Source organism: Mus pahari, chromosome 8 (assembly GCF_900095145.1).
Source record: "Mus pahari chromosome 8, PAHARI_EIJ_v1.1, whole genome shotgun sequence".
Classification (NCBI taxonomy): Eukaryota; Metazoa; Chordata; class Mammalia; order Rodentia; family Muridae; genus Mus; species Mus pahari.
Genome location: NC_034597.1, coordinates 12,124,169 through 12,143,422, shown reverse-complemented (window position 1 = coordinate 12,143,422; position 19,254 = coordinate 12,124,169). Strand labels below are relative to the sequence as shown.

At 34.0% G+C, this 19,254-nt stretch overlaps 1 protein-coding gene across 3 annotated transcripts in view; it reads left to right on the top strand.

The window, feature by feature from the left end:
* Positions 1 to 19,254, top strand: part of Ppp3cb (protein phosphatase 3 catalytic subunit beta) — a 48,988-nt gene that overhangs the window by 6,779 nt on the left and 22,955 nt on the right. For all 3 annotated transcript variants that reach the window (XM_021203275.1, XM_021203274.1, XM_029541740.1), the window contains 7 exons: positions 9,791 to 9,991; positions 10,577 to 10,701; positions 13,525 to 13,636; positions 16,902 to 17,047; positions 17,310 to 17,449; positions 17,552 to 17,629; positions 17,734 to 17,828. In XM_021203275.1, coding sequence (XP_021058934.1) covers positions 9,841 to 9,991; positions 10,577 to 10,701; positions 13,525 to 13,636; positions 16,902 to 17,047; positions 17,310 to 17,449; positions 17,552 to 17,629; positions 17,734 to 17,828 — 847 coding nt within the window. In that variant the 5' untranslated portion in view covers positions 9,791 to 9,840. Of the gene's footprint in view, positions 1 to 9,790; positions 9,992 to 10,576; positions 10,702 to 13,524; positions 13,637 to 16,901; positions 17,048 to 17,309; positions 17,450 to 17,551; positions 17,630 to 17,733; positions 17,829 to 19,254 lie in introns of those variants that run through there.

The following is a 19,254-nucleotide window of genomic DNA, read 5'->3' as shown; positions in this document are numbered from 1 at the left end:
GAGACAGGGTTTCTCTGTGTATCCCTGGCTGTCCTGGAACTCACTCTGTAGACCAGGCTGGCCTCGAACTCAGAAATCCGCCTGCCTCTGCCTCCTGAGGAGTTTTTTTTTTTTCTTTTTTTAGGAGAAAAGAAGCCTTGAAGAATGGATAGAGTGGAATAAGATGGTAGGGACCTTTACATGTGCAACATTTATTGTGTACATGCTTTGTACCAGGCATTTCACTAGGAATTGGAGTATGTAGCTTAGTTGGTAGTGTGCTTGCCTAGCATGCAGGAAGCCCTAAGTTTCATCTGTAATACCACATTAACCAGGGTAGTGATACATCTCAGTATTTAGGAAGTTGAGTCAGAAGTATCAGAAGTTCAAGTATATCTTGAGTTTGAAGTCAGCCTGTGATACAAGAGACTCTGTTTTAAAATAAAAAGTAAGTAAGTTACAGTCTTAACTGATACATGAGATAGAAATAAAAGATAAGATACAGTCTTAATATGGGAAGTATGGTGGTTACACTGAATAAATATGAGTTAGAAACAAAGTGCTATTAGAATGATAAGGGAAATGACAATCTCAATTTAAAAGAAAACATCACTGAGAATAATGTTTACAGGTACCCCATGAAAGATGAGTAGGAATAGGAAAAACAAACAGAAGGTATAGAGTTTGGGAAAAAAAAAAAGGAAGAAATGTGTCGCAGTTAATATGTAAGGTGGTTGGCAAGGAATGACAGATAAAGTTGAAAAGGGACCTTTTGTGTTCCAAGTTAAAAAGTTGAAATTTTAACTTGCAGGCTAGCCTATGGATGATTAAGAATGCAGGCTGCAGATAGACTTCCTAACTTTGAAAACTAGCTCTGCCACTGAATAAACCTTAGGTGGACATGTAAAGTGTGTACTATAGTGTCTAGCCAGGCATGTGGCTTGTTCTGAATCACAGTTTTTGATGATTTTAAAGTAGGAGAGTTGTCCATTACCATTTTGAAAGCTAACTGATGAAATTTTATGTAACAAAGTTATTAAAGGAGGCAGACGCTTCACTTAGGTTTAGTTAGTAGAGTAGTTCAAGAGAGGGATGCCCAAAACATCAATTAAGGGAAAGAAAAACTGTGCCTGATTATGCTTAGTAATAGTCGGAAGTAGATACATATTGGATAAATGATGGGGAATGGGATGAAACAGATCAACAACACTGAGGAATAGGAAGACTAAATTTGCTTTAAGGAAATTCAGTTGAACAGCTATAGTGGAAGTACAGATTGGAATTACTTGTAGAAGACTGAGAACAGTCAGTCTTGGAAAGATTTCATTGGAAAAGACCTTAAGATTCAGGATACTGGGGCTGGAGCGATGACTCAGTGATTAAGAGCACTGATTGTTCTTCCAGAAGTCCTGAGATCAATTCCCAACAACCACATGGTGGCTCACAACTGTAATGGGATCCGATGCCCTCTTCTGGTGTGTTTGAGGACAACTTCAGTGTACTTATATACATAAAATAAATAAATCTTTAAAAAAATTCAGGATGCTGAAAAATATCTCACTCAGTCAAGTGCCTGTGGAAGTAAAAGCACTTCTGTGTAAGCCTGATGGCCCAGGTTTGAACCCAGATCCCATGGTAAAAGAATTCCTTTTATTCAGTAAGAAACTATTTCCAGTCATATAGTGTACACATTTAATCCCAGCATTTGGGAGAGAGACACTGGAGTGCTTTTAAGTTCTGCCTCAGCCTGAACTAAATAGGAGAAACTATGGCTGTGAGTTACCATGAAGGTGCTGGGAACTGAATCCAGGTCCTCTGTAAGAGCAGGAAGTGCTCTTAACCACTTTGCTAGTATCTAGCCCTAAAACACAAAATCTTTTAACACGGTATAAAGGTCCCTCATGACCAAATACACACCTTTATAGAAGCAAGTCAATGATTAATAGCCTTTATCTTGCAAAGAAACTGAGTTCCTTTCCCTGCACCCACGTCTGATGGCTTAACAACCACCTGTAACTCCAGTTCCAGTGGTTGCGAAGCCCTCTTCTGACCTGTAAGGGCATCTGCTACACACATGTATACATACACATACTCAGGATCACACTTATTTTTATATTTTTATAAAATAAGAATATGGCTAGAGAGGTAGCTCAGTGGTTAAGAATCCTTGTTACATTGCTTTTAGAGAAGACTCTCCCTTCCCAGCATCAGCCTTGCGCTTAACAACCATCTATAACTCCGTTCCAGGAATCTTGATAACCTTTTCTGACCTCCATGGGCACGAGGCATGCATATAGCACACTTATATACATGCAGGTAGAACACTCATTCATCCATAATAAATCTAAAAAAAATTTAAAAATATGAAATAATAAATCTGAAAAAGCCTAAAATCCAGAAAGGATTAAAAAAAATACATAAATTTTTTCTTTAATCTGAGTGATGGACAATAGTGATACTATAACAAAAATAGCAATGAGCTCTTAAGCTCTCACCTTTCTTACACTCTAGCCCTCCTTCTCTCTTTCCCTTCCCCCCTCTCTCCATGTGGCCATGGCCGGTCTCTCTCTGTCTCTTTCTACCTTCTATCCTTCTCCCCGCCTTTCTACAATAAAGCTCTAAAAACCATAATAAATAAATAAATAAATAAAAGCAGTGAAGGAAACGGAATTTGAGGATGGTATACTTAAATAATCACAATTAAAGAGACCCATGGAATGCTTTGAAATTTTAAGAACAGTGCTATTTTATTTCCTGAATCTTTCCTTAGATCATGTGGCTACTCCATAGATCTACGTTAGCCTATTGTTTGGTTAGTTTGGTTTATGTTTTTTGAGATAGCTTTTTTTTTTTTTTTTTTTTTTTTTTTTTTTTTAGTATTTGAGTAAGACTCTTACAAAGCTTAGACTGGCCTTNTACGTTAGCCTATTGTTTGGTTAGTTTGGTTTATTTTTTTTGAGTTAGCTTTTTTTTTTTTTTTTTTTTTTTTTTTTTTTTTTTTGAGTAAGACTCTTACAAAGCTTAGACTGGCCTTGAATTCTTGGCCTTCCTGACTGCTGGCATAACAAGTATGCAGCTGAGGAGCCTTTTAATGATCCCTTAGGTCAAATGAAACTTGTCATTGTGTTGTTACAAAGACTTGATACTGGAACATCATTTAGACCTAGTTTGAACCATGGCTCTGCACTTTAAGAAGCTAGTTAACATCTCTGAATCTATTACCTCATTGGTGAAATGGGATGATATCTGTATAATCACACAAGACATCTCTGAAAATCACGTGGAACTGTGTATTGGAAAGTACTTTACAGACTAAATCATTATAAATACATTGTCATTGCTACATAAATTGGTCTTAAGATTTATGAGTATTTTAGAAACTATTACATAGTAATAATTGAGTAAACTATATTATATATCATTTGACATATAGTGATGAAAGAGTTAGCCCCTTTACTTTCAAGGTACTCATAGCTGGTAAGGAAGACAGGCATTTAATGATGCAGTTGGTACATGATATAAGTGTGCATCATGTCCTATGTTATTTGGTCAAAAATAAAGGATACTGTTAATGTAGGCTGGGAATATCATAAAAGTTTCCAAGAGTGAAATACTAAATATTTAAAGACAAGGGGTAACTGGGTGTGATGGTGATGAAATCCTTTTATCCCAGAGTATGGGATTGCTAAGAGGAGATTGTGGAAGTTCAAGTTCTGCATGGTTATAGTGAATTCTAGATGAGTCTGAGCTACAGTGTGAGACCTTGTCTCAACTCTTCCAACATAAGGTGAGATTATCCAAAACAATATGACATGCAAAGTAAATCAGTCTTATTGGCCCATCCATATCCATTCCTCTATCTATTCATCTGTCATCTATTGAACAGTTTATCACTGTGTAGTTTGGCCGGCTTCGATCTTGCTACATAGGCCAGGTTGGCCTCAAACTCATAGAAATCTACTTAACTCTGCCTCCTGAACACTGCTCTCTGCCCTACCATGCAGAGAGTTTTGTTTTGTTTTGTTTTCTCAAATGGCTGTTGAATTTATTTCCTTGATCAATAATGGTCCTGGATGCAGAGAGTTTTAAATAAGTGTCTGCAACAGAATATGTTCTAGGGCTGGTGAGATGGCTCAGTGGGTAAGAGCGCCCGACTGCTCTTCCGAAGGTCTGGAGTTCAAATCCCAGCAACCACATGGTGGCTCATAACCATCTGTAACAAGATCTGACGCCCTCTTCTGGAGTGTCTGAAGACAGCTACAGTGTACTTACATATAATAAATAAATAAATTAAAAAAAGAAGAAGAAGAATATGTTCTAAATATAAGGTAGTAGATGAAGGTAAAATAAAGTTGTGTATTTGGTCATGAGGGACCTTTATACCGCGTTAAAAGATTTTATGTTTTAGGACTGGATAGGTAACTAGCATAGTGGTTAAGAGCACTTCCTGCTCTTACAGAGGACCTGGATTCAGTTCCCAGAACCTTCATGGCGACTCACAGCCATTCATAACTCTAATTCCAAGTGATTGGATGCCCTATTCTGACTTCTGAGGGTACCAGGCACATGTGTACACAGACAGACAGAACACTCATACACATAAATCTAAATTTAAAAAGATTTGAATTTTATATAGTTAAGCCAATCTGATACAGAATATTGATGTTTGAATTTTAGAAAGAGTATTCTGTAGGTTTGGGCAAGTGGCTCAGTAAATTGAATGCTTTAGGACCTGAATTCTGTCTCCAGAATCCAAATAAAAAGTGCTGGTTGTGGCAATACTTGCTAGTAATTCCAGTACTGGGAAGGTTGAGACAGGTCTCCAGATCTCTCCTGCCTATCAGCATAACCCAGCCTACTTGGTGGATCCCAAACTACTGAGAGACCCCATCTCAAAAAACAAAAAACAAGAAAAAGCCAAGTGTATGACACTCAGATTTGTCCTCTGGTCTAGACACATGCTCACAAAGAATAGCTTGTAATGGGCAAAATGGGAAAGATTGTAGTGGTTGGGCATGAGGAGGGAAGGAAGTCTTTATTCAGTGTCTCTGCTGACTAAAGATACCTATTTTCCATGTAGGGTGAGGAAGAAAGTCATGTCTAGGATAATTTGCAGATGAATTTGATAACTGTTTTGGTAAGGGTTTAGATAGAAAGACACTGCTTTCACTTTTTGGCAAGTTAGGTTTACAAACTCTGTAGGCCGTAAAGTTGGAGGTATTTGATAGTTTAATGCATACCTGGAGTATAAGGCTGGGATCTGAACTGAACCTTTCTATTTAGAAGTACATATTTGTAATTTTAGCAGCACTTAGGAGGTTAAAGGATTAGAATTTCAAGTTCATGTCCAGCATGGACTGTCTATATACTGGAATCTATATATCGTGTTGAGTAAGATTACTAACTCAGAGTAGTATATAAGAGGAGGCTCAAAGACAAGACCACCACTGACATTTAAAGTTCAAGAAAGAAAAAGAGGGTTGGGACTGTAGCTTAATTAATAAAATGCTTGCTTAGCATTCAAAGAGTCATGCTAGGTCTCAAGCACTGTATAAACCAGGCAAGGTGCTGCATTGCACATTTGTGATTGCAACATTTGGGAGGTGGAGGCTAGAGGATCAGGAGTTCAGTGCCAACCTGGGCTGCATTAAACAAACAGATAAGTAAAAGTTGAATATGCTGGCATTCATCTTTAATTGTACCACTCTGGAGGAAGAGGCAGGTGGAACTCTGAACTCAAGGCCAGCCTGGTCTATGCAAGTTTCAGTTCAGCCAGAGCTACATGCATGGTGAGACTGTTGCGTTTTATAAAAAAGAAAGAGGCCAGGATATGTTTTGTAGAGCTAAGTATGGTGAGGTGAGAGGGCTGCCTCCGTAGGGCCATGCTGAGCACCCCTTGCCCCTAAGGTACCAGCCATGTGACATGATTAGTATAGAATAGAGTTTATTTAGGGTATAAGAAAAGGAGTTTGGAAGGTAGTGGAGACAGACAGACAGAGAAGACTAGAGGCCATCCAGGAACACATGGAAAGAGGGAAGGGTAGAAAGGGTCAGGGAGAGAAGGGACAGAGAGTCAGAGAGTGAAGGGGTGGTGGTGCATACAGCCCCTTTTATAGTAAGTCAGGCATACTTGGTTATTGCCAGGTAACTGTGGGGCAGAGCCTAGAAGGAATGCTAACAGAGACCCTATCACAAGCAAAACAGAATGGGAATAAGTGTATGAAACAAACCAGTGAGATACTGAGTTAAAAGTAAAATGCAAAGCCAGGTAAGTTGTTTTGAGAACCCAAGAAAAGAGAATTAATTACAAGGTAGGAATCGCATAAAAGCCAGCTAATGAGAAGTTTGGGTTGCCTGGAAGTGCCAGGGACTAGCTAAATTGGAGACTATGGATTTGGAGCATTACTGGGTGATTTTGATATTTTTATACTTGCCACAAAAATTTATAAGATAAGTTATTTGAAAATTGGGATTATTGCCTGCCAAGCAATGTGGAAAGACAGAGGACAAAACATTTAGAATGCTTTAAAAGTGGTGCTCATAAACTGTGTCACCAGCTCCAGATTTGATTTCCTCTCCTGACCTCTGCACACATGCATATGTGTGAGCTTGAGCACAACAATCACACAAATAAATAAAAATGAATCTTTAGCACAAAATACACAAATAAATAAAAATAAATTCTTTTTTTAAAAAGAGCCTGCACAGTCCTTTCTTATCAACTCTTTTTTGGTTACCTTTAATTCTTACAATGAAGCTACTCCATCCAACCACTTTTAAAGTTTGGTGCTAAGAACCAAACTCCAGTTTCTTTCATTTTGCAGTGCTCTACCTGGAACCTGGGGCCTTGGTAAATGCTGAGAAAGTATTCTACCATTGAGCTATACAAGCCCAGATCTCCAGGTTCTTAATACAGACTCAAACTGCAGAACAGAAAGGGATTTTGGTCATTTAGGGATTGCAGTCCAGGAGGTGGAGCAATAATCATGGAGTGTTCAGACCTCTAGGTTCTTCAGTTTTAGGTAGGTCATACATTTGGGTATTGACAATGAAGGAATTTAGAAGGGATATGAGGTTAGGATGACAGAAAACAGTTTAAATTTAGTAGGTGGCAGAGACATGAGTCAACTAGTTAGAAGATAATATTACAAAGGAAGACTTTGTTTTTGTTCTCCAGTGTAGTGACAATGTTGAAAATTATAATGGAGGGGAAAATGTTTGAGTTATAGACTATGGAAAAGGAAGCAGGATCCACTTTGAAAAGAGTATTTTCCATTAAGAGAAGCAAGATTTAATTAAGCTAGAGAGAGAAGTATTAAGTGAAGAGATAGTTTGTGTATGTAATGGGAGAAGGCAGCTTTGCGTTTGTTATTTTAATTTATAAAAGGAGTTTTAGAGTCCTCACTAAAAATGTTTGGAAGAGGAGAACACTAGAAGAAAATGTCATGAAGAAAAAAAGAAAATAAGTAATTCAGAAGCATAGAATTATAGAGTATCGTGGAGATTTGTCAATAATAAATGGTAATAGTAGGAAACATAGATAGGGTTGACTGACCACAGGAGAAAAGTTGTTCATTTAGCACAGGGTACATGTGCTTTAGAATTGGAGGCCTCATAGGGCTAAGACTTTGCAGGTCTTGCTTAGAATGAGGAACAATATTAATTTGTAAGATTCTTTGCTTATTGGTGACACAGTAAGATTTCTGGTTTTCATCCCTGATCAATCCACATCTTCAGTTTAATTCTTAAAATATTTTAATATTTTGTTTTGTGCTTTTTGATATATTTTAATTTTTTAAAAAATTATTTTTATTGGTATTCTGCCTCTATGTATATCTTTATGAAGATGTCAGACCCCCTGGAACTGGAATTACAGACAGTTGTGAACTGCCATGTGGGTGCTGAGATTTGTACAGTTGGTGATTACTTGTGGAATGAACAAAGTTAACTATTTCACTAGTAAAATTTACGGCACTTCTTGGGTAAAGTTAATAATGAAAGGGCTTTATGAATATTTAAAAACCGTATCATATAATTTAGATTGAAGTAAAAATGATTAGCTTTTGCAGTGTTATATAACTCCAATAGGAAGGATGCATTAATATTAATACATTGATATTAAAGACGTATATAAAGACAAGGTGAAAATAGTTTGTGAATAATGAGTAGATAAGAAAAGCAGTATTGTGATGTATTATTAAAAAGCTGTATTATGAGTATTATTTTAAGTATTTGTGGGCAGTAAAATAAGTTAAATTACATAGGTAAGCATTTGACTTTGGTTTTATCTATAACCCTAGAAGATCATATTAAAATTGATCAGAAAACATTGTTTTTTTGTTTGTATTAAGAATATGGAAGATGGACTGGTAAAAGATATCAGCAGGTAAAGGCACTTGCTGCCCTGGCAACCTGAATTTGATCCTGGAACCCATGGTTAGATGGAAGGAAAAAAACAACCCCACAAACATCATGCAGACTAGTGGTTTTCAACCTTCCTATTACTGTGACCCTTTAATACAATTTGTCATGACGTAGTGAACCCCAACCATAAAACTATCTTCATCGCTACTTCATAACTGTAATTTGCTACTGTTAATGAATCATAATGTAAATATCTTGTGTTTTCTAATGGTCTTGGGTGACACTGTGAACAAGGTGAGAAATAGTGATATAGACACATATATACACATACTATAATTATTATTTTAGAAATAAAATGGAAGATTATCTTACTTGCATTTTATTATTCAGGTGTATGCAGTTATATGTATTATATATATGTATGTGTGTATATGTATATATGTGTGTGTCTGTGTGTGTATGTGTAAATATATATGTGTATATATATATATATATTTGTTTTGTTTTTTGAGACAGGGTTTCTTTGTGAAGATCTGATTGTCTTAGAACTGCCTGGCATAAATTATATTTTATAGTTTGAGTATGCATTATAATCAAAGGGTTCTGACTGAAAATGTTTTATATTAAAAAGCTTTAGTTATCCTGATTTTTTTTTTTTCAAATAATTCAGTTCTCTAATCATTTTCATTTGTGAGGCAGGTACTCTACCACTGCGCTATAGTCCAGATCCTACAGAGTTCAGCTAGCTAGTTTCCTTTATTTATATTTACTTACTTATTTGTTTGTTTATATGTGTGTGTGTTATATTTATTTTTTGAGGCAAGCTTTCAGTAGCCTAGGCTGAACCCAGATTTGCTAGGTTATAGATCTATATAGCTTTATAGAAAGAATTGTAGAAGTTGGGTTCGAGGAACACCAAAAATTTCAGCATCTAGGAGTCAGAGACAAGTGATTTCCAGGAGTTCATGACCAACTTGGTGTACATAGTAAATTCTAGGAGAGCCAAGACTACATAGTGAGACATTATTGTTATTATTATTATTTTATTTATTTATATTTCAAAGTTATCTCCCTTCCTGATTTCCTCTCTGAAACCCCCCTATCCCATTCACGCACACACTTGCACAAGAACACTTACCATGAAGGATGGCATGGGTTTCATCTCAAAAATACATACAAAGAGTAATTTGATTATTCCTTTAATAAAATTTTGTTTAACACTTGTATCCATTAAATGAAGAAGAAAAAACATGGTGGTGCTTTTCAAATTATTAAATTTCAAGAAAATTTATTTAAAAATTTATATAATTAAAATATTATGCTATATAATATAAAAATAATTTCAATAAAATTATTAAAAAATTTTATTCAGTTTATCAAAATCCAATTATTAGCTTCTGTGTTAATATATTGTTCCTTATTTTATGTTCATTTTTTTAAAATGCAGCTGTTCCTTTTCCCCCAACTCATCGGTTGACATCTGAAGAAGTGTTTGATATGGATGGGATACCCAGGGTTGATGTTCTGAAGAACCACTTAGTAAAAGAAGGTCGGGTAGATGAAGAAATTGCACTAAGAATTATCAATGAGGGTGCTGCCATACTTCGGCGGGAGAAAACCATGATAGAAGTAGAGGCTCCAATTACAGGTAAACTTACTTTTTTGGATATTATTAAACCAGTATTTAGTTGATTGGAGAGAAAGCTGTTTACCTTTGAGTCACATAGTTACTGATTAATACTGTATGGACATTGTCTTGATTTTTACAAATTTCTGTATTTATACAAAACTAGTCTAGTATGCTTTTATAAGGTTTCATCAGTTGTATTGGCCATACTTCAGTTTGATTCAACACTTACTTTGCTCTTAATTACTAGTGGCAAATGGTGTTAGATACCTATGGTGATCATTTGAAGGTCATTGAAAAGTACTGAATTAAAATGGGGGTTTATTGCCAGCCTTATAATTTTGTCATTTTTAGATTCTAAAAGAGATTTACAAATTTAGATGAAAAATTCACTACTGACACAAATCTTGTTACTTCTGTTACATCTTTTTTAGATCTTGAGCATATGAGCATTTGGTTAGATATAATCCCTATGATGACTCTTAATAGGCCACTCAGATATTTCTTGATAGCATTTATACTATCTCATGTTACAGCAGTTAGAGTTTAAGTGATATTTGTTAATTTAGAGGCTTTTTTTCATATCTAATAATCTTCTTGTTTCAGTGTGTGGTGACATCCATGGCCAATTTTTTGATCTGATGAAACTTTTTGAAGTAGGAGGATCACCTGCTAATACACGATACCTTTTTCTTGGTGATTATGTGGACAGAGGTTATTTTAGTATAGAGGTAATAATCATATACTGTCATTTGATTTGCTGTTGTTAATATAGATTATTCTATTAATTCCTAGTATAAAGTTTTTAAAAATACTTGTATTGGGTTCTTTTTAATACCTCTGTATATTCTGAAATATGTAGGAAAAGCTATTACTTATTCCTTTTTCAGACCATTCAATTTGTTTTCTTTGTATCATTTCCTATAGTTACAATTGTTTTTCTCCCAGTGGAAATGAGCAGACTGAGATCTTTATTTTCTTGTTATCTCATGCCTTATGAGCTAATGATGGTCATTTCTTTACCTTCCTTGCCACTAAGGGCATTAAACCATGAAAAACATGGTATTTTCTTAGATGAAGTATTTTATGATTATTTTATTGCTTAAACCCTAGATCTATCTCATTATGATGATATTAAGACCTAAGAATATCTGAAACTTAATATTTTTAAACTTAAGAGGCATTAAAATGACCTATTGTTTGTCACTTGATTTGGTGATTTCTTTTTGTTCCTTTTTAATTGTATGAAGTATGAAAAATACAGAATGGCCTGTATTTTCTAACATGTATCTCCTCTTTAAATGAAAAATGGGACCATATGAAAACATTTTTCACTATTGGTCTTCACATACTTATACACTGTAATATCTTTATAAACTCGTAAATATAAATCTAGAGTCATTTTAATAGCTGCACTGTCTTGCATTGAGTAAACAAGCAATAACTTGTTAGACACTTAAGGTTCCCAAGTCTTTTTACTCATTACAAAGATACCTTATTGGGACATTGTAGTCCTATGTTTTTGTGTATTTATTATTTCTATAGGACAGATTTGTAGGTAGACTTGGCTTAGTCAAAGCTCTTGTCAGTCTATAATTTATGTTACACATTTAATATATTCCAACCAGGTTTAACCATTAACAGATACTGGTTAATTTAGTCCTCACAACATTTTGATGAGGTAAGTACTGTTATTTTATCCATTCAGTACACAAGGAACCTAAGAATTGAAATTAAAGTAATTTGGCCAAAGTTACATAATAAGTGGCATGTCAAGCAGTTTGACCCTAAGCTTCTGCTTTTATCATATGTACTAATGGGTATTGAGGTCTTCTTAGCTAGCAAACTTCGGTTCTACTTAGTGTTATATGTATCCACTTCTAAGGATTTCTCAGTGTAGTGTACTTCTCAGTAAGGAATTTGGGAATGTGTCCATTCCTTCCCTTAGGAATTTTATTATCCTAGTTTGTTGTTCTTCCCATTCATAATTTTATTATTAAATCTTTTAATCTTTTCTGAATTACCTCAAGGTTTTAAGAAAAATTAGAAAATGGTCCTGCCTAACAAAGAAGTTAGTGTAATTAACAAAATCAGAAGGTAAAACTTAATTGTTACTGAGCACATCAGTGTGTATGTACTCATTTAAAGTTATTTTGTAGCATAGTTAATAGTCGAGTTAATAGTGGTGGCGCGTGCCTTTAATCCCAGCACTCGGGAGGCAGAGGCAGGCAGATTACTGAGTTTGAGGCCAGCCTGGTCTACAGAGTGAGTTCCAGGACAGCCAGCGCTACATAGAGAAACCCTGTCTCGAAAAACCACACACAAAAAAACAAAAAAACAAAAAAACCCAGTAGACTTAATACTACAAAAAGAAGATAAAATATCAGAAACAAGTACAGTTTAGTTTTAGTATTTATTGGTTTTATTGCTTTTTTTTTTTTTTAAATAAAATTAAGGTCTAAATAGTTATGGACTTAGTTAATAATTTTTCTTTTTGTATTATATAAACATTCATTTCTACATGAAATGACCTCTTTTTTTCTTAAAATCTAGAGAAATCCATGTATACAAAATGCTGTCTGTTTCATTGTTTTTATATTGTTAAAAATTGCATTTTCTTTGAATTGAATTAGATCAGTAGTTTTCAACCTTAATGTTGTGACCCTTTAATATGGTTCTTCATGTTGTGATGATGTCCAACAACAAAATTTTTGTTGCTACTTTGTAACTATTATTTTGCTACTTTATTAATCATAATGTAAATATCTGTGTTTTCTGATGATCTTAGGGCTACCCTGTGAAAGGGTGGTTTACCCCCAAAGCGGCACTACCCTCAGGTTGAGAACCGCTGGATTAGATCATAAATACCTGCCTTATGTAAGGATTCACTTGCAAACAACAAAGCAAACATGAAAGCATGAAACATGGCCCTTGTTTTAGGTAGTGTGGCACAATGCTTAAGGTGAAAGAAAAAAGGATCAAACCTATCTCTAACCTATAGGTGCTTTGTGAATTTGGATAGGTTACTTAGCTTATTGTTTTAATTTCTTTATATGTAAAATAGAGGTAATGATCTTTTTTTCTTTTTTTTTTTTTTGACCTTTTGGCTAAGATAATGTGGGATTGCTAGTAAATACTTGATAGTTTGAGGAATAAAAGAAACACTTTTTGTTAGTGAAAAATTGTAAGGCATTCTAGTGCTCAGCATATTATAAGTACTCTATAGATACTAGCTGCCATTATTTTTTGCATTATTATCTTTACTAATATACTTAAGGAAAGAAGCTACTTTGTTAGGCTATATTAAGCAATCTGTAAATGTAAAGTAATTAGATTAATTTATTGATTCAGCAAGTATTAATTTCTCCTCTATTTGCTAGATAGCTTTTCTAGGAGAGTCAAAAGTATGATTTCATAAAGCTTCTATTACAGAATAAAGGGCAATAATAAAGAGTAGTAGAATTTGTAAGTATAATATATAGTTAGAAGAAAAGAAGCAAAGATTAACTTAGTTAAATATAAGGAAAGTTCACTGGAAACTTTTTTTTTTTCAGTGTGTCTTATATTTATGGGTCTTGAAGATTCTATACCCAAGCACATTATTCCTTCTGAGAGGCAACCATGAATGCAGACACCTTACTGAATATTTTACCTTTAAGCAGGAATGTAAGTACTTTTAGGGGAAATATTTCTAGTTCCTTGGTGTTCTTTTGGGATGGCATGGATAGTAAGGGATACGAAGACTTTACAGTGCAACACTTAAAAACACATTCCATGACTACCAGTGTATACTTTTGAGAAAAAGTTGTTAAGGTCTTCAAGTTTATTTTCTATTAAATTTTATAGATGTAGCTATGAGTAGTTTGGCTTTTTTTTTTTTTTAAGTGATGTGATAATTTTATGTATTTGTAAAGCATGTATAGTTTTAATGTTAACATTATTTTTCCTAGTAGGAAAAACAAGACCAAAGGGGTAGTGGTGGTATTGTTGTTCCATAACAGAATTAAAAAAATCTTTTTGCTTATGAGTATTTTTTCCTGAATGTATGCGTACCACATGTATATATGGAGGTTAGAAGAGTAACCTGGAACCAGAATTACAGATAGTTTTGAGCTGTCATGTGGATGCTTGGAATTAAACTCTGATTCTCTGCAAGAACAGTCAGTGCTCTTAATCTCTGAGTTATTTCTCTAGTCCTCCATTGCAAATTTTTATGTCTCAATTTTGAGGCATCCTAAAAAATGTATTTATCTTATTTATCTTTTCATCATTATAGATCATTTCAAAAAATACTATTAATTGAACTCAATTTTTTTCTTTAGATTTACTTTTGTTATTTTAAACTATGTACTTGTATGTGAGTATGTATGTGTACACGTGTGTGGGTACAGAGGCGTGAGTTACTTAATGTGAATGTTGGTAACTAACCTTAGGTATTCTGGAAGAACAAGTGCACTTAATCACTGAGCCATTTTCCAGGCCTGAACTGAAATTCTTAACCTATAACCTTTATCCCTTTTTTTCTTTCAACTAAAGCAGTAATAATCTATAAGCAACTATATGATATAGAGCATTGTTGGCCTTTTTTCACACCTAAACTTGGGCTGATTCAATTAATATCTGTAACCATATTACATCTTTGAAATAAATTCCAAAAATAGAAATTTAATTCTACAGTGTTAGAGGGACCCATTGCAAATACAAAAGTATGTAGATGCATAAGTCTCATAAAAATTTGTAATATTTGTTTATACTGTGCATGACCTCTCAAATACCTTAAAATATCTCTAGGACATCTTGAATACATAATATGCCATAAATGCTATAAAAATGACTAAAGTTACTGTATTGTTTAGTAAATATTAACACGGGAACAAATAAGTCTATGTGTTTATTATGAAGTCATTTTTTTTCCTGAATAATTTTGAGCAGAGGTTGGCTTAGTTCACAGATTAAAGAACCTATAGTACAGATAACTGATTATAATTTTAGAATTGATGAGGCATGGTGGCACATGTCTTTAATCTTCACCCTCAGGAGGAAGAGGTAAGTGATCTCTATGTGTTTGAGGCCAGCCTCATCTATATACGGAGTTTTAGGGCTACATACTGAAACCCTGTCTATAAAAATGGAGAGAGATTGAGTAAGGGACATAAAGACAAAGAAGAAACCGCATTGAATATTACAGATACAATCATCTAATTTCAAGGTGATGCAATCAAACATAAGATGAAATATGGAAAATACATGTTTGATCTAAGATTTTTATTAGACTGCATTACTGAACAATTGGTTTGTCAGTTGTCTATAAGCTAGTTGGTTGCTAGTTGTATAGGAATTTTTCTTTCTTTAGATTATTTATAGTTATGTATATGGGTATGTGTCTGTGTAGGAGTTGGTGAGTGTTAGTGCCAGATGCATCTGAAACTTTTGGACCAGTTATAGATGGTTGTGAGACATTTGATATAGGTGCTAAAACTCAAAATTGCAGTCCTTTGGAAGAGCACAAAGTTCTCTTAACTGCTGAGCCATTTCCCTAGCCCCAGGATTTTTCTTATGTTTGATTGTTACTAAAGATTATGGTTTAGTCATCCTCCCTATCCTTATGTGTGTGCATATTTTCTTTCCCACATTTAGACCCAGGAAGAAGAGACCATAAGACCTCCTTAGTATTAGGTCATGTGCTTATTACCCTGTGGGTAAGATAAACCTCTATCTTGAAATCAGAAATAAATAAGGGAAAAAAAGAAGAACAACTTAGGTCTTTTTGTTTTTCTTAGATGACTATAAAATAATAAAATATCAATCAAAGATGTTACTTAAGTACACTGTAACTGTCTTCAGACACATCAGAAGAGGACATCAGATTCCACTACAGATAGTTGTGAGCCACCGTGTGGTTGCTGGAAATTGATCTCAGCTATCTCTCCAGCCCACATTGTTCCTTAAAAATAATCGATAGTTTGATTTGATAGGGTTTTGTCTTTCATGTGTTTCTGTATTGGCTTCCTGCTTCATTGCTCATTTTAGGTCTCTAAATGGGTAAACTTTGAATTTTGTTGTAATAATGTGGTAATAATTTTAGGATTATTTAATATTAGAATTAAGTTAGTGTTAAAAGTTTAATCTCAAAGTACAGTTTTAATTTTTCTTTATTAGGCCTATGGAAGTTCAAAGTTAAACTTTTTAGAGGCTTTATTTACTTATTTATTATAATATTTCATGACTGTCTACTATATACCAAAATGAATTTAGAGCAAATATTTATCTTTGTGAGATTGATAACTTGGCAGATTTCTGTTGAATCTTAAGATGGAGAAGCTTTTAAAAAGATCTATGTATAGTAAACTTAATTCTTTGTGATGTTTTATTTCTGTGAATTTTAACAATTGCATAGTAGTGCCCATTACTGTATTTGTGATACAGAAGTTTTCTTGTGCCAAAAATTCATTTTTGCTGTGTTTTTAGGTTTTGTTTATTTTTGCTTTTTTACCCATTCTCAACTTAGGACTAATTGATGACTACCACTCTGATATTTTCTGTGTTTCCTTGTTTTAGCTACAGTAGTCAGTTTAGAAGATTCCCTATAACAGTTGAAACTAGCTATTCAAAACTCACTAAAAATGAAAAAAAGTATAAAATATTATAAAAGAGAATAGGAAAAATCTAGTATTGGTGTGTATGTAAAGAATAACTGGGCCTGTGAGATGGCTCAGCAGGTAAAGACACTTGCCACCAAGCCTGATAATCTGAGTTTGGTAGTCCAAATCCATATGTAGACAGGGAATTGAATCTTGCAAATAGCTCTGTAATTTTCATATATGCCATACACTTGTGTGTACACACGTATATACATAACTAAATAAATGTAAAAACAAAACATTTTAAAATAGCTAAGAATTTTCAAATGCTAATATTCTTCTTTCTCTAGGTAAAATTAAATATTCTGAAAGAGTATATGAAGCTTGTATGGAGGCTTTTGACAGCTTGCCCCTTGCTGCACTTCTAAACCAACAATTTCTTTGTGTTCATGGTGGACTTTCACCAGAAATACACACACTGGATGATATTAGGAGAGTGAGTATAACCAGCTTCTGAAGTTGGTTCCTGTTAACAATATTTTTTATTATAAGAGTCTTTAAAAGCATCAAATTTATTTTCACTGATGAGATTAGATAATGATAAAAATTTATATACTGGTTAGTAGACTGATTCAAGGAAATAGCTCTTGGTCATTTAGAACAATGTAGTACATACTATACTCAAAGTTGAGATCACTTTCTTATGTGCATTTTGTCTTTACTTGAGAAGTTATTTCTTTATGTCTCTTATTTCACAGTTAGATAGATTTAAAGAGCCACCTGCATTTGGACCAATGTGTGACTTGCTATGGTCTGATCCTTCTGAAGACTTTGGAAATGAAAAATCACAAGAACATTTTAGTCATAATACAGTTCGAGGATGTTCTTATTTTTATAAGTAAGGAAAAACTTCCAAGATTAATCACATTTTTGTTGTATAATAAGTTTATGTTTCATATGAAAAGAATTATTTTACTTAATTTATTCTTTTCCCCTATAGCTATCCAGCAGTGTGTGAATTTTTGCAAAACAATAATTTGTTATCGATTATTAGAGCTCATGAAGCTCAAGATGCAGGGTAAGAATTCTGTTTCCCTAGCCCAAAATTACACTTAAATATGAATCAGACTTAGTAATCATGATTGACGCTTTACGATGCATATTAAGCTATTTGTTTTGCAGCTATAGAATGTACAGAAAAAGTCAAACTACAGGGTTTCCTTCATTAATAACAATTTTTTCGGCACCTAATTACTTAGATGTCTACAATAATAAAGGTAAGATGTTGTTTTTTAAAAAATCTGTATAGACAACTTAGTCTTTTAATTTACTTTAAAAATAATATGGGGCATTGTTTGAAACTGTCCAAAGCTTATAAAAAAACAAATACCTAAGATATAAGGGAGGGGAGAGAAAAAGAAATAAAACTAAAAATATACACTCAAGTTGTATGCAGCCTACTCTACAACTTGTTCCTCATAAAGCTGTTTGTAAAAGTGCTCTGAGTTAAGCACAGCCACAGATGGTTTTGAGTCAAGTACTACCACTGATGAGTTTACTAAGCCCTCTCTTAAATCTTCCTGTATAACTGAATGTGTTCATATCTGGGTAGAGTCGCTGCTCTCACCATTTCATTTGCACTATCTCCTTGTTTACTTGATCATGTTGTTTGTTTTATGTTCACCAATACAGGTTTTCTTATTGTTTTTTCCCCTTCTTCTTTTTCAGTAGTGTTAAATTACTTCTGCAAGATTTGAGGGTTTTTGGTTTTGTTTTTAAGTAATCACCTTTGGTCTACTTTTAGAGATACCCCTCTCTTTCTTTTATTTACTTTTAACCTTTTCCTTATACCCTTCTTCTTTACCTCCTATTCTAGGCATCTATTTCTCCCCTCTCCCCTTTCTCTCAATTTGATCTGACTATAGAGATTGGATTTCATTTTATTCTGAACATAATTTACTGATTGAAAATGCTTCAGGTTTGTAATCTAGTTAAATATGTTCCAGGGACATGGAAGATGAGATGGGCTTTACGTAGTTCACATCTTCAGAGTAAGAAATTAAGAGGCCAGTTTCTATTCTGTCTGGACATGTCTAGAATTCAGTTGAAATCATAGCTTCAGGGTCAGACTAGATTAGCTGTGCCAGCAGAAAAAACAGAAGGTTAAAGATGTTAAAAAGTACATTTAGAAAGATGATGAGGTCACTGCTAAATGTGCATCATGGTTTGAAAGAGTTTTTTTGATGATGGTAGGTGAGAGTTAAAAGATTCAAATATTAGTCTGGGGTCAAACAGCATACTAGATAATTTTCATATAGAATATGCAATAAGAATATATAAATAATGAAATATGGCTTCCTTTTTGAAAAGAACCATTTCTAAGCTTATCAAGATTAAAATTGATTGGTGCATTTGTCTGCCAGTACCAAACTCTTCAGATGTGTTTTTTCTTAATGCAAAAGGAGCAAGTATTCACTGTTAACTTGATTGCTTCCTTACTGCTTATCCTTCATCGGTTTGACTTGGGAGGCTAAGGAAATCAATTTTTATTTTTAATTTTTAAAACTGAGACTCAAACCACTAAATGCTCTGTCAGAATAAATGTCTCAGTAGATATGATTTGTGTATAAATGATGTTAATCATTTGAGTATTTATATACAATGGGCATATTTGTGATGTTTCATTCTCACCCAAAAGGCAAT